The 25,769-nt window shown below is 34.4% G+C and overlaps 1 protein-coding gene and 1 pseudogene across 1 annotated transcript; both read right to left on the bottom strand.

The window, feature by feature from the left end:
* Window positions 1-5,873: 5,873 nt before the first annotated feature.
* On the bottom strand, window positions 5,874-6,989 carry LOC136071613 (uncharacterized). The gene is made up of 4 exons (XM_065783167.1): window positions 6,840-6,989; window positions 6,353-6,466; window positions 6,118-6,243; window positions 5,874-6,040 (listed from the first exon to the last, which is right to left on the bottom strand). The coding sequence occupies exons 1-4, from the start codon at window positions 6,875-6,877 to the stop codon at window positions 6,010-6,012; spliced, it is 309 nt and encodes a 102-aa protein (XP_065639239.1). The 5' UTR covers window positions 6,878-6,989; the 3' UTR covers window positions 5,874-6,009.
* Window positions 6,990-18,276: 11,287 nt separating this feature from the next.
* Window positions 18,277-25,255, bottom strand: LOC136071611 (uncharacterized; annotated as a pseudogene).
* Between the last annotated feature and the right edge of the window lie 514 nt (window positions 25,256-25,769).

Raw genomic sequence — 25,769 nt, 5'->3', positions numbered from 1 at the left:
TGTTCCCTCTCCACCTAATCCACCACCTATACCTACTGCCTCTCTACCTGATTCCTCCGCACCTATACTTGATTCATCTTCTATTCCTTCTGCCTCTTCTTTGCCTGTCACTCATAATAATCATCCTATGGTTACAAGATCTAAACATGGTATATATAAGCCTAAAGCTTTGCAGGTTACTCATGACTACACTGTGACAGAACCACCATCTTTTGCCATTGCTATTAAACATCCTCAGTGGGTTGCAGCCATGGATTCTAAATTTAACTCTCTTCAGCAGCAAAAGACTTGGTCTTTGGTACCTAGGCCAGCTAATAAAAACATTGTTACTTGTAAATGGGTGTACAAATTGAAAAGGAATAGTGATGGGTCCATTGCTAGGTACAAGGCTAGGCTGGTTGCTCGAGGCTATCTTCAACAATTTGGGTTGGACTATGAGGAGACTTTTAAACCTGTTGGGAAACCTGCCACTGTTAGGTTGCTTTTGGCTTTGGCTGTGAATCAGAATTGGGAACTAAGGCAGCTTGATGTGAGCAATGCCTTCCTACATGGTTTTTTAAAGGAGGAGGTGTATATGGCTTAACCTCAAGGGTATGTTGATTCTAAGTTTCCTAAGCATATCTGCCTTCTCCATAAAGCTCTCTATGGTCTTAAGCAAGCCCCTAGGGCCTGGTTCGAACGGTTTACCTCTCACTTATTTCACATTGGATTCTCTGCTTCAGGTGCTGATGGTAATCTCTTCATTTACAAGCATGATTGTCATTTGGTCTTCCTTTTATTGTATGTTGATGACATTGTTCTTACTGGCAATGATTCAACTTTTACTGCTTCTCTCATTCATCGGTTGGGTTCTGAATTTGCTCTCAAGGATCTAGGGCCTCTTCATTACTTTCTTGGCCTTCAGATTGACTATACATCCACTGGGTTATTTGTACATCAGACAAAATATGCCTTAGATTTGTTGGAAAAGTTTGTTATGGTTGATTGCAAAACTTGCAAGACTCCTTGCTCCCCAAATCAGCATCTTCTCCATCATGACAGTTCCCTTCTTGCTGATCCTACTCCATATAGAAGTCTTGTTAGAGCCCTTCAGTACCTCACCTTCACACGACCTGACCTGTCCTTTGCAGTCCAGCAAGCTTGCCAATTTATGAGTCTTCCTACTCAGAATCATCTTCAAGCAGCTAAGCATATTTTGAGATACATTCAAGGGACTTTACACTATGGTCTTGCTTTTACCCCTGGCCCTATCTCTTTATCTGCTTATAGTGATGCAGATTGGGCAGGGGATCCTGTGGATCGTCGGTCCATTACTGGCATTGTTGTATTTTTTGGGAATTGTCCTATTACTTGGTCCGCCAAGAAACAAGCTATTTTATCGAGATCTTCCACTGAAGCTGAGTATAGAGCCTTGGCCTCTTCTGCTGCTGAACTTTGTTGGATTCGTATGCTTCTTCGAGATTTGGGTGTCTTTCTTCCTCGGCCTCCTTTATTGTGGTGTGATAACGTTAGTGCATTGGCTATTGCTTCAAATCCTGTGTTTCACTCTAGAACCAAGCACATCGAGGTTGATTACCATTTTGTGCGTGAAAGGGTTCTTAGACATGATCTTTTGGTGCAGTATATTTCTTCCCATGACCAGCTTGCTGACATTTTTACTAAGGGATTGCCTTCTCCACTGTTTCATTGGCTTACCTCCAAACTCATGTGGAAATTCCCTTTTCGTTTGAGGGGGGATGAAAGCTTAAGCTGTAAAATTGAAGAGCTTCATGACACAGATGAAGCAACGACAATTCCAACAATAAAACCAATGTCGTCTAAGAAGAGTAAATGAAAAACGTGTGTAGTTTATGTTATGTAACTTAGACTTGGTTTAGTGCTTATACGTGTGCACGTGTGAAGGTTAGTTACAAGATTGTTAGAGTGATTCTCAGGATAGGAGAGATTTACTTAGATATATTTCTATGCTTTCTCAGTGGTATATATACTGTAGATAACCAACTCAATTGTAACTGTGCATTCATTTTTAATCAATCTCAATATTCTTCAACACCAGAAATTCTCTCTTTCTCTCTGTTTTCTCTGCTTTTTCTCTGTGGTCTTACATCTCCCTTATCTCTCTTCTCCTCTCTGACCCAAACCTCTCTTCTCTCTTCTCACTCTAACCACTGATACATAATCAGCGAGACCAACAGCTACCGATCGGCGGTGAATCTTGGTTTCTTCACTACTGTATTTGAGGTTTGGCTTGGAGTAGGTTTGATTTGGTATTTTCTGTGTGGGTTGGATTTTTTTTTAAAAAAAAAAAAAAAAAAAGTCTTTTGAATTGGTGGTGGTGGTTTTCTGTTTGTGGGTCTCGTTGATGATGGATTTGGGTTTGAGAATAGCTGGGTTTTGTTGAATTTTCTGGTGTTTCTGGGGTGGGTTTGTGAACCTTGAGTTGCTTGAGTGTTGTATATTTTCTGTGTATGTGAACTGTGGTTTGTGGGTATGAATTCAAACCCGGTCTCTCCTTTGTTTGGATACTTCTCCGATTTTGGCAAGCGTTCTTCAAGGGACAATGACACTGATCTCATGGCATCGATAATGATAGATTTGGTTTCAACGGTGGTGGTGCGTGGGTTTAGTGGTTTGGGTGGCTGAAATTGGTTTTGTTTGGCCGTGGGTTTTTGAATTAGTTTGATTTGGGTAGTTGTGACCGTGGGTCTGCGGTGGTTGGGTTCCAACTTATGGTTTTAGTTTGTGGTGGTGGGCTTTGTAACGATGGTGGTGAGGCAGTGGTTGTGTCATGAATTGCGGTGTCTGTGGGTTATGGACCCTTGGTGTGTTGTGCTTTGGTGGTTGAGTGTCTCATCGTCTGAGTATTGGTAGTCATGATGGTTGTTTGAGAGGAAAAAGAGGTTTGAGATAGAGTGAGAGAGAGAGACGAGAGAGAAGAAAGAGTCACAGAATAACAACCTTACTAACACTGTTTAGGGTCTAAGTTGTGCTTGGGACCATATTGGTTAGTTTTGAGAAGTTGCGAACATGCTTGGCACTACCCCAAACCTAAGGGTAATTAGTGAAATTTACCCTAAAATATAATATGAATTTTTTTAGAGTAGAGCTACAAAGCCTACAATCACTCCCTTTGATTGACTATTAAGTTCTGTCCCTCCAAATGATGAACATACCACTACTTTAGGCTCTCTACTGTTTCTGTTGATACCTCACCCATATGCATAGCAACTATAATCTAGAAAAGAGTAGACTTTTTTTTTCTTTTTCTTTTTTTTTAAATTGTAGCTTACCGTGTCAATTGTTATATCAAGTTTGCAGTTTATTACAGAAGTTTATTATCATCCTTAAATTCTCCTTTTTCACTTTTCTATTATGGGGAAGACGAATTGTTAATGGTAACTCTGCTTATGGTTGGTAAAGGTTTCTTATTTCCTCATTTATGACAATGTTATTTCTTAGTAGTCGCCCTTTGCTTTGCTTAATTTTGCCTCTTCTTTTTAGTATTACTTTGAATGTGTGATCCGTGATAACGGTGTAGACTTTTTCTTTCGGGATACATGCCATTGTACCATGATATGTGCACTGCTGCTATGATCACTCAGTTTTGCATCTTCAAATATTCTGACTTCAACCTCTTTGGGGTGAACACATTTTTGTCTAGCAATGTTTCTTTGGAAAATGGCATATCAGATAGGATAAGAATCTGTTAGCTGTTAAGTTCATTATGTCATATACAAAGTAGTTCAATTCATTGGCATAAAGAATTTTTAACTTACATTTGCATTTGGGGTTGAAAGATATATCTTGGTAGCATGATGGAGATTGTCTTAAAATGATATATGAGGCAAGTATGATGAAAAGTCTAATTAAAGCTGGTATGTAATAAGAATTGAAATCAGATTGTGTATGATTCTGAGCTTTGCCTTGCAATATTGCAGCAGTAGATTCCTTTTTTTTCTTAAATTGTTGGTGAAAAGTTATCTTATAAAGCAATCGAGAAACAAAGTAAACCAAAAAGTGTTCAATATCTTCTTCTTGGATGTCAGAGTAGAGCAACATGAATTTTGGCTAGAAATTCAAATTTCTACAAAAACAACCTTGAACTACCATCAAACTTACATTGGTAGTCTTTTTTTCATACAGTATCAAGCATCCTACTAAACTAGAATTGACTAACTATAGATGCTTATTTTGCTGATTAACTTGACTACTAGCATCGGTGAAAGTGGAACAAAACTTCCCTATTTGTAGGAATTAGATGGAAGTAGTGCACAGGATCTCAAAGGAAAATAGTTCTTGAAGGTTAAATAGTCTACCCTTCTTTGTATTCAGAGGAGTTATTGAGTAAAGACAAAATCAAATGTTAACACCACAAAAATTTTCTTAGCACAATTACAACTAACAATAGTTGTCAAAGTTGAGCTGAGTTATCAAACAAAATAACTATAAAACTCTGTTATTATATGCAACAAACAATTATTGAAATCAATATTTTTCTTACCAATATGACTGTTTGAATGCTTTGTTATACATAAAAACTAAAAACTAAATGAATAAGTTAAAGGCAAACAGAAAATAAATTCCTCACTCATTAACATAAGCCTAAAAGTAGATAAGACTATTCATAAAAATATGTTTCCAAATGTGGCATTTATTTTAATCAAATTTGAGCCTCACTACAGGCTTGAAATTTTTCTTTTTCTGCTGCAAGAATGGCCCATGGTCAAATAACCTAGCAAACATGCATTTTTTTACTTGGAGAGAGAGATAGAGAAACTTAAAAGTTGAGGATTCGTTGGTACCAGTGTAAATATATATTCTAGATTGGGTCGAAATGAGATTTGAAGCTTAATATAGTTTCGTGTTACCGGTCCCTGTAAGTGTTTAATTTTAATTTAACCACAAGTCCACTTTTTGTAGGTTGAAAATTTGAAATAGAGTTAAATAGTTTTTTTTTTTTTTCTTTTTTGAGAGAGAATAAGGGTCTGTTTGGATATCACTTATTGCTGAAAACACTATAGCAAAATAATTTTTAAATATGTAAATAGTGCTGTGTGATCAAGTTTTAAAGAAAAATTTACATAAATTAATGACTTGCGAGTCCCGTGAACAATGCACGAGGCCCACAAAAACACCAGACGCACCATCAAAAGAATTTCAACAACATCCAAACGCTCACTAAAGCTATGGTTTCTATTAAAGAAGAGCAAAATTGACTTGAAATATAATATCAAAGTGTGTAGGAATATTATAACAAAATTTGAACATGTATGTTCTAATTAGGTATGAATACCATAGCTCGATACTTTTTATTTTTTTGGATATTTTGATAGTTACAATAGTTACAACAATGGAAGACTTGAATCATATACATTTCTATTGAAAATATTCTTTTTGCCAATAACATATCTCATGTCCAACAACTTATTGTGGGCCATTAATATTGTTATTTATTTATTTTTTATTTATAGAGTTTTAACCTATGACATCCGCTTCTGATAATTGTGCCCATTATCATCAGTCCAAGATGCCAATCAGTTCCTGAGCCATTAATATTGTTTGTTAATACAATAGCATTCTCCAATATCTGCATCTCCATTACTTGGCCTTGAATTTGAAAGTGTGAAACAATATATGAAAACTTGGAACCATCATATTTGAGAATAGGGCATCTTATCCCAGAGTATTTGCCTTTATTTAGATTCTTTCTATTTTGGAAAATTTTATCCAAACTGGATCCATTAAGTCATTGACGATCCTGTTTCACATTTAAGTAATATATAATCTATATTACAAGAATTAGATCAAAGAGTGTCCAATAAATTGATTAGAACCAAAATCCATCCAATCAAAAGAGGATTCTTTATTTGTCTTCCCCTGTGCTTTTTGCAGAAATAAAATTGCTGAGAGATATGTCACTAAATTGTTTCTATAAAACCAATCATTCATCTATAATGATGTTCACTCTTGTTTGGTTTTTGTACAGGACAGACCACAGATGATCATCTCTTACAGAATGGAGCAGTTCCCTTGATCCCTACTGAGAAAAAGAAAAATTCATATGTCATAAGAACTGAAAATTCTCTGATTTCAATTAAGAAGTGAGAAGATGCATACTCCTTTATGTCCTCATAATTGCCCAATGCTTGCATGAATTTAAGCCGAAGTGGACCTGTTTCCTGAAGATTCACATTCTTTGGCCCTGAAATGTAAGCCTGAACAACAAACTGTGGAGTCCTTTCCCTATTTACAACTATTGAATAAGAATGAGTTGCTAGTTGCTTAGGAAATATTATTGCAGACAACAAATCTCACACAGCTAAATGGAACTTTTTGTAGTCAGCAGGCTTACCTCCCTTCATATTCTGTTAACCAAACCAAATAGGCTGCACCAAAGTACATAGACACGAACGGCTTGGTTAGATCATCAGCTGAATCAACTCTATAAGCCCTGTAGCCCAATTCCCTATACACAACAAGAAGTTCAAGAAATGCAGACATTTGTTTAAAATATATATATCACAAACGGCTTTGTTTCTTGTGACAATCACAAGATTTTTTTTTTTTAAATTTATCCTTGACAGTCATTTGAAATGCAGGCATACTAGGTTCAAATTACATGGCCTAATTGCATTGATTAGTTAATATCAATCTAGTAAACACTCCGCTTGCATGGATGAACTTAGTCACTACAGATGCTAAACAAGGTAAAAATCAAGTTAATTCATATTGATAAGATGTCCCAACACCCCCAAAAGTGCCAAAGCAATCAAATTTCTTGTTAAGATTGGCCAAAAGGTGAAAGTAAATCAGATGCTAAGTATGTTTATGTCACATACATGTAAAGCCAGAAAGCTGTCGAATAGTCAATTCCCATTATTCCTGTACGTGGTCCAACTCCATTTACAAAACGCAGGCTAACGACTTCCGCAAGAGCACAAAGACACGTCTGTACAGAAAGTTAAGTCTCAGGAAAAAACGAATTACCAAAAAAAAAAAAAATGTAAAATAACCAGAAGAATGGAACGGAAGACATAAAAAGTTGGGATTAAAATTTAAAATATATATCCAGGAAACTGATACACCAAACCAAAATGCCAGATAGCTTAATTATATTCTTGGTTCCCTAGCTCCAGGGAATCTCCAAATTTTGTTTAAAGAAAGGAATATTAATATTAAAGTTCTCCACATCATAGAAACCCAGAAAAATCAATGACCTCAACTCGGCAACTGCTAGGTCGAGCCTGAAAGATCATAGATCCAACAGATGACTTTGCAACATGCAGCATTGGTTGGGGAAAACTAATACAGTATAAATTTACAGTTTTTTTTTCTTGCCCCACCGTACTGCCGATATAGAGTAACACTTCAAGATATACCATTGTCACGAAAAATCCTTCAAAAAATACTCCAGCAATATAGTAGAATGCAATTGAAAAATCACCACAGGATACAGTGAATGGGAAGATTGACGCTTGATTTATAAGAAATAAGGAAATATTATATGCTTGCACAATATACAAACAGAAAACTTGAAGTGAGAGCTTGAAAGGGAAAGTGCATTTTCAAATTTACAGTAAATGAAGAATTTCATGAAAAACATGAATACAAATTATTAAATTATCCAAAAAGAAATGAAAATGTTTATTTGGCATATTCTCTTAAACTCTATAGTTTATGGTATGCAACAAGCCAACAATTTGATGAACCTACATTGCGCAATGTCACACATGATAAGGGCTAGACATGACTGTAACATAACTATTCTCAAAAATAAAATAAATAAAAAACTGCCATGACCCGACATGCCAACAACAAAAATCCCTTTAAGGTGAGGGGGCATGAGCCTAACTTATAAGTTGCAATGTAGTGAAAAACTAAAGAGACTTGTTTGTAACAAGAACAAATTGAAACAATTTCACACACCACCCCACATCACAATTCACAAGGACTTGAAATGTCTCTAACAGGCTAGGCTAAAACTAAAAATAATTAAGAGAAAGAAAAAGATCATGGAAATAACTTAGACGCAGCATTCTAGAGTGTGTGCATGATGGTCTGCATATGCACATTTTATGCATATTACCAAAAAAAAAAAAAAAAAAATCCTATATTGGAGTTTTTGCCCCTACAATCTTGATTTGGAACACTCTCAAAAATATATTGTCAAGAACTCTCATGAATAAGAACACCACTACTACTGGTAAAACCAAAGTTTGTACATTATGTCATACATATTTTGAGTATGTTAGTTACGTTTCTGCATCTCGTGTATAAAAGTTCCCTCTGTATCCATAGTGAGGCACTGCGTCATTCCTCAAATTAGGATTTTATTTTCTTTTTCAGCTGGACACTCTCATCCATGTTAAATATGCAGCTGTTTCTAAACTTTTCTCAAAAAAAAAAAAAAAAAAAATGCTGCAGTATCTTACATGTATCTGAAACAGCCATTCTCTGAATATAGGGCAGAATAAGTGAAGACTGAAATATATATATATATATATATATCAAGGAGATTTTTCAATTAAGAAAAGCAAAAATATAAACAAATTATAGTAATGAAAAAAAAAAAAAGGTACTACAAGGATCGTGATTATAAAGTCACATAACACCATCTCCATTACAAGATCCACAGAATTTTTCTAGTAAGTGCATACTTACAGGTTTCATATGTTTTGTAAGTGTTTGGTCAAAATGATTTCTGCAACTGCCTGCAAGAAAATTTCAATATCACTGAGGGTGACATGTTACATTCATATAAGTTTTGATTATGGAATAGCAGTATAAGAATTACGGGTATAATTAAGATATTAAACTAGGCCATTGTCATTATCTACCATCTTCTCTTAAAATTAAAATTAAAATGCAATCAGTATAACTTCCCACGTTTTAGCAATACATAATAACTATATGAAGATCAAACGAACTTTATATTTTTAATAAATTCAATACTTTAATGCCCCACTCAGTTACGAACTTTATATATAAAGTCATTCACCAAATCCATCCCATCTATTTCATGAAAAGTAGAATATAAATTTGTTTACTTATAATTATTAAGCAATTTAGCAAACAAATTCTGAATGTGGTAGGTTAAGTATGAAGAAATTCTTAACAAATATGCATTATTGACCTAATAATTAACAAACTTTAGGAATGTTCACTCTAATGGATTCTTGCCTTCAGTTCCACCCGTGAAAGATAGGGTCTCTTCTTGTTATCATGGGAAAAGCGCACTTTTCCCCGTATCTCTCCCGATTTAGTCCACTCTTTCAGGACCTCAGGATGGCTCCACAATTCTTCCATGTCTTCTGGAGAAGCTTTGGTGTCCCAATATGAGTATACACCTGCTTCCTCATCAGAGACACAAAGGAGATTGTCCATTTTAGTAACAAAAATAAAAATGAAAGTATAAATGAAAGAAAAAAAAAATCCAAATATAGAGGAATCCTAGCAAGACTAGGAAGTTAATAACAAAATCTGTAGGATTTGAAGTTGAAAAAAAGTAAGGACAACTAAAGAAGCATTAATGATTAAACGTTAGAACACACTACATATTTTTAAAAGGGTGCATTGGTCATCCAGGTCATTTGCATTTGTTATGATTTCAGAGATAATTTTGTTTTTACAATGAAAAAATTCTAATCCGTATGAGCATAATTTGTACCAATGAAGTATTAGAATAATTTGATCTTTAGCAGTCATCTAGCATGATCTGCTTTGTAAATAGCATTTTTTAATTTATTTGCACCGCATCATTGATCAAAGAATAATAAATACGAACACTAGAACAAGTCAGCTAGCATCGTATTAATGCTTCTTGATTTACTTTACTCTAAAAATTATAGAAACTTCCTTTTTTATCTTTATATATTCCCATTAAAAGCAGTAAATTGGGAAGTTTATAAAATTACAATGGAAGTAAAAATGCTAACTTTATTGATATAGAAGTATAAGGTTTAAACAGTGATAGGTAGAATAGAAATTCAGTTAGAGTAGATCCATTACAAGTTATATTTTATTCTAAATAGATTCAAATGTTAAGAACTCTGCAAAATATTGATTACATTGTTACTAATGACAAGACAAGGAATGGCAGACAATGAGCTTTAGCGCAAACAGCAATTCCTCCCCAATAAAAATGGGGTACAACACAAGATCATGGTTTCTTGATCCATTTCATTTGTCTGTAAATTACCAACCATAAGAAAAAAGTGACAGAACTTTGCTTCACCATCTCCGTAGTTCTTCTAAAGTATGACCCATCTTAATATATGTAAGGTTGAATTTAATCAACCATCTAATTGGCTTTATTCCGTGACCAATTTGCTTGTAATTTAGCACTTAGTAACCCTGTATTTAGGTGGGAAAATTGTAAGGGTAGTGTGTGAGAAGATGTGAAGAAAAGCTCAAGAGTGTGCAAGAAAAACAGAGGTTCGCGGCTAGGGCTCGCGGGTGGATCGCGACTGTCAAGCCGCCAAAAGCTGGCACGTGAGAGGCACACTGGGAAATTGAAGGATCACGCCAGCTGTCACACTAAAGGACAAAAGTCCCAGGTTGGCCAGGCCGTTACGTTGCGACTTGAACTTGCGACTTGGACAAGCCGCGAGACCAAGTTGCCAATTTGCCTTGTTTGGCAAAAACTGACGTTTTGCATTCCCTTCTCACCCTACTATATATACACCCTTATACCCATCATATTGAGAGAGCTTCCAGAGAGAATTTTGTAAGAAAAAACCCTAGAGAAAAACAAGGTTGCCTCATCCCCAATCTTCATCTAAGAGACTTTACAAATTCCTCTTCAATGAATATGCATTTATTATACTTTCATAATACTCTATAATTACCTCTATATAAAATAGACCTCACTTATAGATAGTGCATTTAAGATTTTCATAAGTGAGATAGGCATGGGGGACATGTATGAGAGAATTTCTCAACCAAGAGTCGTCTATTCAATCATCATACCAGATATGTCAGCAAAAATACACACTTATACGGCAAAAAAGTGTCTTTATTAGAATATTTCTGCAGCACGGCATGTTCACCATCACACATGACAAACACTCTTGCCTCATCAGATCTCTAGACGTGGCCCCCAACCTAGTTGTTCTAGTGCGGGGCCTACTTGACAAAGCACAGGTGTGTGGGTCCAAGGGCGGCTCTGGCATCCCTAGCCACCCAATAGGAAGCCAAATCTGAAATCAGTGCTGACATGGTACCCACGAAGATGATCAGGAAGAATAATTCTAGCAACGCAATCAATTTCGCAATTTATTGACTTGTACAACTGTGAGCAGCGAATTTTTTTTTCGTTAAACACACGTTAGGAAGAATAGTTCAAACACATGTTTTTAGTTTCTAAACAACATTACATGTATTTTTACATACTTTTTCATCCACAGGTATTTTTAAAAAAACTGAAAATTGTTGTTTAAACACACATACTAACCAAGTCCCATAACTTTACAGAGACTACTCGTAATCGTATAAATTAACAAATTATAAAATTAGATGTATGATCGATCAGTCCTAATTAGGCTGTCATTTTCTCCACCAAAGAAAAAAAAATTTAGGCTGTCATTTAAAATTATTGAATCACATGGATATCAATCAACTTCTCTGGGTCTCATCATCTGGACTGGGCACACAAAAAACCAGCTCCAATTGCTGACCATAGAAGCCGGTGCCCATTTAGCCCACCAATGTATTTCAGCCTCTCCTTTCTCTATCTTGGACGGTGCTATATGAAAATAACCCGTCATAAGTTTATATACAGTTCAGAGAAAATCATGATCCTTGAACCTTGATCGTAGTCACCAGTTACACTTGTTATCGCTGTAGAGCTTTTTATCAGGTTGGGGCCACAACTCAGCCAACTTTTGTTTGGGCAACCAACTACATTCAAACCAACCCATTGAATGCGAATATCGTAAGTTGCAAATTTTCTCACCCTTTCTTTTCGCAAAATCTTCACTATTGTTGAGTATTGTTGAAGATAAATAAAGAAAGTAACGTCAATAATAGTAGATCTAAATAAGAATCAGTAACTTATAAAATCAACTCAATGAATTAGTCTAATAATTCAAAAAACTCGGGGTATTAGTTTCAAAACTCGTAGCAAATCATCTTGAAATCATTTCTAAAGGATTTTCCCTTATAATTTACTAGAAGACTACCCGAGAGAGTAATTAAGCTCAAAAAGAGCTTTGATCATCCATTTTTATAAAGAATAATTAAAGTAATAAATAGATAAATAAATCAGTAATTCTGAAAAATAGTACGGAAATAACCCACCATATGTCCCACATTTTCAAAGAGAATCATGGACCATGGTCACCAAGTTATATGTTATTGGAGAGTTTCTTATCAGGTAGGAGCCAGGGGACGCAACTAAGCCAACTTTATTTTTTGGTGCAAGTACATCCAAAACTATTTTCGAATTTGAATTAGATTATAAGTATATAGGGGTAGTGACTAGTGAGTTCTTACCAAATATTGTGACACTAAAGCCTATTGATTTGAGTTTAGATAATGACATGAAAACCATGCGTCCCGTTTTTCCTTTCTCTAGAAAATGAAAATTTTGGGTCAAATGCAAATGAGGAATGTAAACAGAGAAGTAGCTCAACAGAACCCGATTTTAGAATAATTTTTCTTGAAAAATGCTAAAGCCAAAATTTATTTTACAAACCATTTTTATAAATTGCTAATGTAGTAAGTAATAATTGGTAAGTAAAAAGTGGTATTAGTGCTAGGCCTCAATGAAAACTAGTAAAATTTTGTCACATTAATTGTTTGTAAAAATGTTATAAAATAGTTTGTAGCTGTATTATTATTTAATTTTCTTTTTTAGGATAATATTTTACAGTATAATTTATTTGATTGGAGGGGACAGAATAAAATAACAAGTAGGTATAATCTAATATTCAAATGAGGATTATCAAAGGTTACAAAATTCTGCCGCAAAGTAGCCCCTTTCTATGCAAGCGTGTGCCTATCCACATAGGGGTTAGCTTCCTGGAAACAGTTCCTAAATTTCACCCTTGAAATTTCCACCCTTGAAATTTCCAGAAGCTTGAAAGCCTTGAATGCGTGATTTCAAAACAATTAATTGGAAATTTTTTTGTTAATTAGTTAATTAGGTTGTGTTTATTTTGATGTAAAAATATCATGTGTTTAACTAAGTTCATGAAAAAATTTTGGAAAACATTTTCAAATATTTGACTTGTACAAAAGAAGAAGGAGATCTTAGCACTCCGAAATCAAACCAACCCCATAAAATCACTAAAAACATTAGCTCGAATCAAACCTCATTGATCAAACCAAAACTAAAAAATCACAAAATCGACTGAAATCAAACTCAATAAAATAGCTAAACCAATTATCCAAATTCATAGAGTCAATCTCCATCTCGATCATGTATGCGGTGGTTGAATGATCTACAATGCCTAAAAAACTTGCCATGATACCACCATGAGCCCCCTAGAGCCACTATAGGCTAGGTCAAGTGAGAGAGGTTAGATCTTGACTGGGCCAGAGAGAGAGAGAGAGAGAGATGAGTGTCTTATTCCAAACTAGAGGGAATATGAGTGTAATAACAAAATCTTAGGAGAGGGAGGTCCGAGCAATTTTCCCTCATAATAAATACTTACTAATAATTACCACAATGATCAATTTTCATATTTAAAGAGAGAGAGAGAAAGGGGATCCTATAAATACGTTCATCAAACTTTCTCATATATTACACAGGGTACCGACTAGTAACATATAACATAATATTCTTTTATCTTCTTCTTCTTATATATAATTTTAAACTTCTTCTAATGTTGCAACATAAATATTTGAAAGTTAATATTTTTCACATCTCCCTGCCCCACTATCAAACTATCTTTAAAAAAAATACCACCTTTTTAGAAAGTTACTCATTACTAAAAAAAATCTCACTAAATTGGATTTGATTTCTTCAAAAAATTTTTAATTTAATTAAGTAAGTTCTATTTTATAAATTAGTAAAGGACCTCCACGATGCATGGATAATGCTTTAAATTGTCATGTGAAAGATTATATAAAATGATTAAAATATGTTAAAGAAATAACATGAAGTAATGTCGGGAAACACATGAATAGGTTTTTATTGAATTAAAGTAATACAAAATTAAGGGGATAAATAAATTTTTTTAATCTCAAGAGAATAGAGAAATAGAGTATGTCATAGGAATTAGTTGAAGTAACGAAATCATCATGAAAAGTGAAGAGCAATTAAAGGATTAAAGAATAACATATGAATATTGTAATTTAAATAATGATAAAAGCATTTTAATCTATTCCATATTATTGATATTTATTATATGGTGTAACCGTGCCACATGATAGAACCTCATGGTCTCCCACGTGAGATTTTTGCTTTCTTATTTAAAAAACATAGCCATATATATATATATATATATATTAGTGCACACCTATAAATAATTAATATGTGCATTTAACTATGGACACATTCAATGAACTAATATTTTGACATATATGTAATATTTGTTGAGGTGGAAGCCTAAATTAAGAATGTGTCACTTGGCAGAACCTCATGCACTCCTACATGAGATCTTTGCTTTTTATATCCACTAGTGTGTAACCTCATATGTATGCACGAGTACAATTAAAACAATCACAATTACACAATTCAAATTATACATTTTTTTGAGAAGATGTTTAAATTATACATGTATGCGCTTACATTTTTTTTAAACCGTACATTTCTAAAGTATGTAATGGTTTCTCATTTTATATATATATATATATAATTTAGACTCTTCGGTTTTTGCATCAAATAATTCACTTACAACAAAAATTTAAAAAAAAAATTTTAAAAGACACATGGCAAAAAATTGGACTCCAATTGAAATCCAATATAGAATCTAATTGGATTTGGACATTTCAATTTTTACACTAAAATAATTCACTTGGTACAAAATTAGATGGGACATGTGACGTAAAATTGAGAATCCAATTGAAATTTAATTGAAACTTCTTTGAGTTTTGAATTTTAATATATATATATATATATATTGATTGATTGATTTTCTAGTTTGACTTTTGTTTTTTAATTCTTATTAACTTTTGTTGACTCTATAAAGTTGTCACCGTTTTATAAAACCTAAATTTTCCCACATTATCATTCAAATATATGTTTTTATTTTTTTAATAAAAAAAAATTTAATTTTTAGAGTTACAAATAATCATAAAATAATTCATAACCTTTTTGGATTAAGCAACCAAATACTAAATTCTCATTAAATTATAATTGATATTTTTTAATAAATAAAATTATCCTTTTTCCAAATTATCATAGTAATATATATATATATATATAGTTTTTATTCTTCTTTTTGGATAAAACAACCCATCACTATGAAAATTATCACATAGTTAGAGTTGATATTCTCTAAACAAATTCTAAATAAATTAGGAAAGTTCTATTAAAAAAAACGCTAATTTAATTATTGTTATTAATCTGAACAAAAATTTATAAAAGTTTTATTTATAGAAAAAAAAAATATTTATCAAGGAGTTTCAAAATGATTTGTTTCATTACTTATTTTAAGTAATTTTATNGAGCTCAACGAAAGGGGGAGATTTCAGCTAACAGATTTTTGTTTACTGTTTTTGTCTATCTTTAGTTTTTATCATAGTTCTGTATCCATCTTATATCTTTCAGCACTTTATGTTGTTGGTTTGTACCCATTGTTGCTTTTGTAAGCTTTGAGGGTTGTTTCTTGTACTTATGCACTTTTGTAGGCTTTTATGGTTTGTGCCATGTATTTGCAAAACTTTGCATATGCAGCCTTTGTGCTTTGTGCTTTGGTACTTGTTAATGCCTTGCATTATCTTAAGTACAACACTCTTGTGCCCGTGTAGGATTGTTCCTAGATGCATATATATTTGTATGCATTGGTTGAGTGTTGGACTTGCAAATGATACTCTTCAATTGAGTTTATCATTTTTGCATGTCCTGATGTTCATTCCTTGTGTGAATGAATATAGTAATCACTTTTGCTTAAGTGACTATTGTTGTTGATCTTGCCATGAATTATTGCTTCTATGCTTATGTTCATTTTTGCTTGATCATGCTTATTTTGCTCCATATGCATAATAAGTTTTCTGCATACAATGATATTGCTATGTTATTGTGTTTTAGGAGTTACTTATTCATATGTTCAAGAGCTTTACAGAATCTAGAGTTAGGTGTGAGTGAGTTTTCCAACTGTTCCCAACTCACGTTTAAGTCTAGAGTCTGTTGTAGAGTTTTGTCACGGAATAGCCAAAGGGGGAGATTGTAAGGTTGAATTTAATCAACCATCTAATTAGCTTTATTCCGTGACCAATTTGCTTGTAATTTAGCACTTAGTAACCCTGAATTTAGGTGGGAAAATTGTAAGGGTAGTGTGTGAGAAAATGTGAAGAAAAGCTCAAGAGTGTGCAAGAAAAACAGAGGTTCGCGGCTAGGGCTCGCAGGTGGATCGTGACTGTCAAGCCGCCAAAAGCTGGCACATGAGAGGCACACTAGGAAGCTGAAGGGTCACGCCAGCCGTCACGCTACAGGACAAAAGTCCCAGGCTGGCCAGGCCGTTACATTGCGACTTGAACTCGCGACTTGGACAAGCCGCGAGATCAAGTCGCCAATTTGTCCTGTTTGGCAAAAACTGATGTTTTGCATTTCCTTCTCACCCTACTATATATACATCCTTATACCCCTCATATTGAGAGAGCTTCCAGAGAGAATTTTGTGAGAGAAAACCCTAGAGAAAAACAAGATTGCCTCATCCCCAATCTTCATCTAAGAGACTCTACAAATTCCTTTACTCTCTTCCTCTCCATTGTCATACCCTTGAGAGGTTATTTACCAAACCCTTATCTCACCACACCCACGGCTGTGAGAAGGTCCATTTGGTGCTTAGGAAAGCAATTTGAGAAGGAACCAATATACATTGGTTGATGCTATGGTCAAGTAGCGGAATCCGGGAAGCTAAAGAAGAAATAGGTTCAGCGTAACCTCGTTGGAGCAAGAAGCTTGGAGGGCTTAGGTACTTGAGTAAATTAGGCTTGGAGGGTCTTCTGTCATTCATGTATCCCAACTATATTCTTTAGTGGATTTTATCACCGCTTGGAGGGTGGCGGTGAGGTTTTATGCCGAGGACTTCGGTTTCCTCTTCAATAACACATCGTGTATTGTCCGTGTGTTTGCATCTCTCTTTCCTTTATCTTTGCCTTATATTTACTGCTGTGGATGTGTTTATATTTAGCTTAGATTGTTTTATCAATTCTGTTATAAGCTTGTTATCATATTTCGCACATTAATTGTTTGATATAAAGCTTGAATTGGTATTTTTGTAATTTGGGGGTCGAAACGTTCAAGGGTGTTTCATACCCATTTTGAACTTTCAATATATATATATATATATATAATACAAAAACAGAGTAAAATGTTAAGAACTTAATGATCATAAGATGATCAAATAAGCAATTTGAAAGTAAATTGCCTTAAATTCCTATTTTGATTTTCTTTGAGTGGAAGGAAAGTCTACTTCTTATAAAAGAAGTAATTTGGCATTGTATTCAAAGAATGGAGAGATGTCTGATACCACTCAAACAATGCACGTTGACAGTTTCAGCTCATAGATATAGATAACAATACAAAAGCCGTGCATGAAAAATAAAGTTACTGGATAAAGGACAACCTGTGGGCTGTGACTTGGGTGGAGGGGAAGAAGCATATGGAGGTGAAGCAGTAGCAGAACCAGGTGGAGGTGTAGGAGCATCAGAAGCAGAAGCAGAAACATCTCGACCATCTTCAAAAAAATTTCTGAAAAAATATATGATAAAAAAGTATTTAGTTTCAGATAATCTCAGAGTTTATTAAAGTGATATTACAAGATACTGATTTTTCATAAAAGTATTCTACTTTGCAGTAAAGCAGTTACATGTGTAGCAGTTATAAATATTCAGCATGACATTCCTTGAGCACCATGCCACATGCTAACTCACATTTTTTCCACAATAACAAGATATTAGTGTTATGAATAAATAAATGAAGGAAAAACAAAGCTTTTACCCACTCATTGAGAGAAAGGAAAGATAGGAAATGTTCAATCATATCCAGAAAATTTTCATTACTTGTTCATCAAACATACCACATACCCACATCCTGCTGAAGCACACAACATATTTCCACTGGTCCTCTTGTCGGTGATCTAAATATTTTTCAAAATGATATGCTTGTCATAAATACAAATCATCATAATGAAGAGCAAACAACCAGCTGGATGGAAGACTTTCTTTGACACAAAGGTACCGTTTCCAATATGGCAAAGTTGACTTATGAGTTGCCTTTTTCGTACCACCTTTATATGCCCTAATTATGAACTCTTCTGTTCTCTCTCTGCAGATATGATAGCATTAATATCTTATCACTCAAGAAACTCAATATGGTAATCAAATCAACTATTGCTATTAAATGTTGTTTGCACACAAACAGATATATTAGGAGCCACAAACATGAAAGGAAGATGGATATACCAGATCAATATTTGGTAACTTACTTTTGGTCATAATTTGATAGCCATTTCATGTAGGCAGTACCAAGATATACGCTTACAAAAGGCCAGTACAGAAGCTCTGGATTCCTTACCACTTCGTATGACCTGTAACCCAACTCACTGCAAGCAAGTTGCAGTTTCATCCAACCAAAATAATATTGAAAGTGCATAAACAAATATTGTCAACCTTTACACATTTGAAAGAGGATCAGGACATGCAGTTAGTACTTGAACAGCCACTTTGCATATTCTATTGAAATTTGCATGATCCCTATGGTAGGCTCCTTATTCTTTTTGTCAGACCGAGCAGCCAGAGGCTGTCTGTCGCTTTTTCAAGTTCAGCAATAGCACATATCATGTCCTGTAACAATGAAAGGATAGTCAAACATGAAAATTCAATCGAATTGCAACTTACTCAGTAATTTTGAAAAAAAAAATTGCTTCATTTGTCAATTCATGCAAAAGTTACACTCTACGTCAAAGCCATAGATGGAATCAAAAGCAAATTTTAAGTTTTTGAATTGCACTGCCTCCTTATGAATTACATAGTTTCTAAGCTTTTCCACTTCTCACTAATGACATTTAAGAGGATCCAAAATAAGCCTTGATAATAATGGTTAGAAATATGGCATCAAGTGAAAAGGAGCACAAACTTATGTACTCAAGATTCTTTCATTGTTCTCAACTATAGTATATATATCATAAAATTAGAGTCGTTACTAACATTACAATAGAAGTCAATGATTCAATTTGAATTATATGTTTCAGTAACAAAGGAAGTCAAAGAAAAGCTCCTTGGAAGACTAGATGGACATCATTGGGCCCAAGTGTGGTCAAGCTGATTGATGCTTTAACTGGAAGATACATTCTCACTTTCGTCACGTAATCAGCTCAAAGTTATGAACAAACTGTGTTAGCCACATATGACATGGGCATGCACAGGTGTTAGACATGCATATTGTAGGAAGGTACGAATACCTGACTCCAACTAACATAGAATCTTACCAGCTATACGTGTGTGTGCAAGCATGTGTCTATGCTTTGCTTTCAATAAACTTAGCCAAAAATTGCTTCCGAAAGGACCAGGAAGAGGCCCAAATGCACTTCTGTTGAATACATGTTCGCACTCTCATTTATATTTGCTTTATGTGAAAGATGCATTAGATTGGCTCCAACCTCAAATTTCGCAAAGTTCCAGTATTAGAATCCTTATTTTCATTCGAATTTGAGGATGAAAATGTGATCACCAATGTCTGGTAATGATGAGTATTTTATTAGTCATTTGAATCTTCTTTACGGGACTAAACCATCAAAATTATATTCTCCGTCAGCATTCAATAAAGATACCATAAATCATTCTCAAAAAAAAACCACATAGAAGACAAAGATTCATTGATTCTTCTTCACTAAGACAGCCATGACATAGATTACAAAAGGCAAAGGCTTTAGAAATAAAGTTGATTCACGTTGCTAATTCTGTCAACTTCAAACCTCCCAAAACAAAATTATGGATAATTATACACAAGTAGGTGACCAGTGATAATGGAACAAAAGGAATGCAGAGAACTTCGATCCACAAGCCAAGCCAGGAGACCAGTTAACTTAGAACTTTAAAAACAAAGTTTCATCATAATTCCTGGAAGTATGCTAGATTAGCACTGTTCGATCTTTGCCATGGTGATAGCAGAGGCATTTTAAGATGAGTAATTACCTAACATAAATTTGTTAAAGACAGCTATTTTTCCCCAATCGGATGTCAAGAACTTCGAAGTTGATATATTTATACATATGCTTAGTTAAGAGGGACAAAATAAGAATAGGTTACGGAAATGACCGTGAGAGAAGAAAAAGAGACTATACATGGACGTATAGCATAGACTTAGATATGTGACAAAAGTAAATTGTCATTGATATTGGCCAAAGGTGAATTAGAATTATAAAGCTAACAGAAATAAGAAAACAAATGAAAAATAAGAGACTGAAAGCAAGGGAAGGCCAATAGGACATAAACAAGTTCAGTAAAAGTTCACTTGTCACAACTTAAGTGATGACAAGATATCGAAAGAACATAAAAGAAGAATGTAATCCTTTTTTTTGATCATCTCAAACAAAAATCGATGAAAATATAGGTGCATTTGGTAGTTATTCATTTTCATAATGATGTAAATGGTGCCAAGAGCCTTGTAGTTTAACTAACACTTCCTAAAGTTTCCAATAGAGATATCCAAGTTTCAAATCCCCCCACCCCCCAACTATTAAACTGTCAAAAATATTATGATGCAAATGATAACAGATACCAACCAATCAACCATTCATCCTAAGGCCAAACACATATCACGAGTGAAAACCATTAAAGCACTTTAGCAACGCATCAACCAATCTTAAGGGCAGGAAATTAGAAACTGAAAAGAAGAGAGATCATTTGCAGAAATTAAATCCACACTATGAACAGTTTGCAGCCAATACTAAGCTTTTAGACAAAAAGTACCCCTGCTTAATCAGTTGACCATTATTTATGGCTTCATAATCTGTTTAGTTTCTATAATCCTGAAACTGTTCAAATGAGAATAGATGCCAATTTAAAGATCCAAACAATAATTTCAAACATTTAAATGCACATGCACGCACGCGCACACACACGCACATTCAGATATATATTCAAGTCCAACTGATGATTTAGCATTTAAACAGAAGTAACTCTTTGAGTAGGGTGACATTTTTGGAAAGAAGATGTACCAGATCTATCTGTGAATTGAAATGCCTGGAGGCAATAATCTCAGCCACAGCCTAGAAAAATATCATAACAAATTAAAATTATATAACAAATTTTAATGTTGCATCTAAACATATCACAATGAAGATCAGAAAAACCAAAATATAATTTTGAACCAAGTCAAATCCAAAAGTAAGAAAAATATAATTATAGAACATATGTTACTTTAAAAGATGACTAACTGTTACTATGATTTTCTCCATAAAAGAAAGAAATTTGGATAACCTTCATCCCGATCTATGTCAAAAAAGGTTGTCCGTCTGGATCACGAAATAGGTGAACTTTCTGGTCTCTAGACTCTCCAGCATCTAACTATTTTACAACATTTTTACAAACTATTGTTGTTAGAAACTTTTGATTGGTTTTCATCTAGGCCCACTACTAACATCACTTTTTCATTTATCAATAACTACTCATTATATTAGCAGTTTGTAAATTTTTTTGTAAAAAAGTTTGTGTCTCTAGCATTACTCTTAAAAGAAAAGTAATTCTACGGTTAGAAACTATTTTACAATATTTTTACAAAATAATAATGTGAATAACTTCTTATTAGTTTTCATCTAGATCCACCATCAATATCACATTTTTATTTGTCAATAACCACTTATCACATCAGCAATTTGTAAAAAAAAGTTTGTATCTCTAGCATTACTCCTAAAAAAAACCTATAGATGAGGAAAAATATAAAATAAAAGTGCTACATTGTAGGAGGCAAACAAATCATTCCTATTTCTCCCACCATTTTAATAATTATTCACTATATTAAGCTCCTTTAATTACTTCATAAATATTTTTATTCATATTTCCCAACAATTTTTCCCTTAGTAACCTAAAAGGCATTTTATGAAAAATGAATATTTATTAACATAAAAGGTATGATCTAAAAAAAAGGAAGATTTAAATAAAGTTTGATTTGATTTTTTTTTTTTTTAAACGTATAGGTGAAGAAAAAAAATAAAAGCGCCATATTGTGGGGAGACAAACAAATCATTCCTATTTCTTATTAGAAAGTGCAATGGGTATTTGTGTTTCGATCTGGCTTGATATCATGCTCTGATACTAAATAATATTTTAATATATTTTAGGTGAGCACAAACTGGCATTGACCCCAACTTAACATATATGTGGGGGAAAAAAACTTCACTCTCTTCCGCTGTACCCAATGGCCTCCAAAAGACATAAAAGAAACTCAAATAGTGGTTTAATTATGACTAAACATACAATAATTTCATAAATGATTCATGTAATCCATGCCTATTGGGTTGTCTTATTGGATTGTCTTATGAACATCTGATGGCTCTTGATCTCCTTCAACAACAAAAACATCATCAATCTTACTTTAGGTTTGTTCCAGAGGGTTTGGGAGAGGAAGGGGTGTTTTGGGATGTTTTTTGAGCTTGCTCGAACAGAGGAAGGGAGCGGGCATGTTAATCCAACATCCTGGACCACATAGTGAGAACCACTTCCAGCATATCTAGGAACTTTGGTACATTTTGTTCCACCTTGAGGAAATGTAAACCTCAAAAAAGGCACCTTGTATTCGAATTTATTACATTCGCATTTACTATACCGTTACTGAACAGTGTTTTCCAGCCAAAAAAATAAAAATAAACATAAAGGTGTATGTGCCTCCATTTACACTTTCAATGCCCATACAATTCTAATCCATATTAAACATAACAAAATAATGAAAGTTCCACTAATACTATCAAATTTGAGCAATATATATATATATATATAAACCGAAATTAATGGCCCATTAATGTAAGTGAGAAAATAGAAAGATGAAGGTAGAAAGATGATGTGATTATAGTCACACCAAATTATCCAAGTCATGCTATATAATAGAATAAAATTATATTCTTATATATTATACTTTATAATGCAATATAATAACATTTAACAATGAAAAAAAAAATTTGCATCAGCCCATAGTAGAATTCTAAAGAACACCAAATTTCATCAACATAAAGTAGAGGTATATAAAATAAAAAATCCATAAAAAATAAATAAAAAATAAAAAATAAAAAATAAAAATGAGAGAGAGTAATAAAATTTTAGGAAAATATGTGTAGAATGAGAGAATTGGAAATTTACAATAAGAGGATAGGGAGGATAAAGGAAGAGTTACATTAAGGTTAAGAGTAGTTGAGAAATGAAAAGATAAAAGGGAGGGGTAATGGTTTGAGAAAATGTAACAGTAAGCTAAAAAATCAATAAGAAGAAGAAGAGTCAAAAAATAAGAGAAAAATGGTTGGAAATAAGTGGGTGATGTGGTCGTTAATGTGACTCAACTGGAGTATAGCAACAATAAATACTACGTTTCAACTTTTTTTTTTTTTTTTGAGAAACAGGCCTTTGTATTATTAAAGAAGGCTAGATAAATCAGCCTCTAGTACAGAGAAAAGGTCTAGTGGTACCTCTTCCATCCAGACTGACATATGTGTTAAAAATTGTGATTTTCTTGCTAAAGAGTGTGCTAAGTTATTTCCCTTTCTACGTACAAGAGATATTTTAAAATCTGAAAAGTGATCACTGAGGAAAAATAAATCTTGCACTAGGTGACCGTACGGTGTGAAGTTGCTGCCCTCTATTTTTAAAGCTTTGTACAAAGTCTCTGAATCTCCTTCAAGAATGATCCGCTCAAACCCCTACTCCAAGGAAAACTCAAAGGCCTTTCTTGCTGCTAGGGTCTCGATGTCAACAACTGAAGGTGGCAGTGGGATTTGTTGCGCCATAGACGCCATAACAAGGCCATCACTATTGCGCACGACGATCCCGAGACCTGCTTTGTCCATGTCTGCGAATGTGGCTCTATCAAAGTTTAGTTTATACCAATGTTCAGGAGGTGGTGTCCAGGTAACTGGCTGATTACTCCTCGATGTGGTTGATGGTAAGGGGCTGGAGTGGGACTCAATCCGTTGCTCCCGAGAATGCTCCAACACCCTATTAAGTGGTATTGTAGGCTTGCCTAAGCGAAGATTATTCCTACGCTTCCACAAATTCCATAAAACCACCATGAGGAGCTCGGGTTCCTTCAGACCTGCAAAAACAGAAACAATAAAGTCAGTGAAGCACGTTTTTGCTTGAGAATGTCTTGGTTCCACGCCGGTGTCGTCATCCATAGGCTTTGCAGTTCCGAGCAGTGATAGAGGGCATGCAGAGTATCTTCTTCGTGTTGCTTACACATCTCACAAAGGCTGTCAGAGACAACTTTACGTCGAACAAGGTTTTTCTTTGTGGGGAGTGCATCCTTGCATGCTCGCCAAATCAGGTGTTTCACCTTATTAGGAACATCAAGACTCCAGAGATGCTTCCAGAGTTGTTTCAAGGGGTTTGAGTTTGATGAGCTTTGTTGACGGGCTAGGCTTGAGTCTTGCAAGAATTTATAACCCGACTTGACCGAATAGACTCCATCCGGATTAAAAGGCCAGATTAGTATGTCATCTTGTATGGATCGACACAGTGGGATCTTTTTGATAATGGATGCTTCAAAATCAAAGAAAACTCGATCAATTAAGTCTTCTCTCCATACCCGTGTTTCTTGGTCAATGAAGTCTCCCACTCTAGTTGTCTCATAGCCCTCACCCCCTTGTGAAATGACCTTCGGACATCCAAGCGTAGGCAGCCAATTATCACCCCACACTAACACCGAGTTACCTGACCCAATACGCCATAAGCCTCCCCGTTTTATCACATCTCTTCCCTTAATTATGCTCTTACAAGCATGGGATGCACTCGGTGAACATTTAGCTTCCAAAACTGTGGAGTTTGGAAAAAACTTGGCTTTGAAAACTCTATGAAGAAGGGATTGAGTATCATGTAGCAACCTCCAAGTGTGTTTTTCTAGAAGTGCATCATTGTACAAGGCGAGATCTTTAAACCCCATACCACCCTAATTTTTTGGTTTGCATAGGTCTTGCCACTTCACCTAATGAATTTTTCTACGATCACCCCTTTGGCCCCAAAAAAATCTGCAAATCAAGGATTCCATTTCATGACATAGAGTAATGGGAAGCTTAAAACAACCCATAGTATAGGTGGGTAAGGCTTGTGCGACGGCCTTAATCAAAACTTCACGACCCGCTTGAGGATGTTGTGGATTTTCATGACAACAATGGCACACATCTAGTTTCCTCTCTTTTTCTAAATAATTGTGGTGAAACAAAGCCATCATTTAGCTTCTTCTTTTTTTTCTTTGTTTTGTTTTTTGTGTGTGTGTGTGTTTTTTTTTTTTCCTCTTTCCAAGGTTTAATACGTAAAGAACCTTTACACGTTTACATTGTACTTGCAATATAAATCTACATTTTAGATAGACAAAAGTAGTAAATGTTGTACATTTTATCACTTACCCATTGCATCCCACGTCTTATCTCTTTCCTAAGGACTAAAAATACTTTCTT

This window comes from Quercus suber, unplaced genomic scaffold, assembly GCF_002906115.3.
Source record: "Quercus suber isolate HL8 unplaced genomic scaffold, Cork oak 2.0 scaffold_330, whole genome shotgun sequence".
Taxonomy (NCBI): Eukaryota; Viridiplantae; Streptophyta; class Magnoliopsida; order Fagales; family Fagaceae; genus Quercus; species Quercus suber.
The sequence above is the reverse complement of the archived record's forward strand: the minus strand, read 5'-3'. Positions and strand labels throughout refer to the sequence as shown.

What these genes read in the sequence shown, in the direction of transcription:
- LOC136071613 (XM_065783167.1), bottom strand. Translation starts at nt 6,877, where the DNA reads ATGGGAATTGACTATTCGACAGCTTTCTGGCTTTACAT. An exon ending in ACAGCTTTCTGGCTTTACAT is followed by an intron (nt 6,467 to 6,839) that starts GTATGTGACATA and finishes TGTTGTGTATAG; the next exon opens with GGAATTGGGCTACAGGGCTT. An exon ending in AATTATGAGGACATAAAGGA is followed by an intron (nt 6,041 to 6,117) that starts GTATGCATCTTC and finishes TCTTTTTCTCAG; the next exon opens with TAGGGATCAAGGGAACTGCT.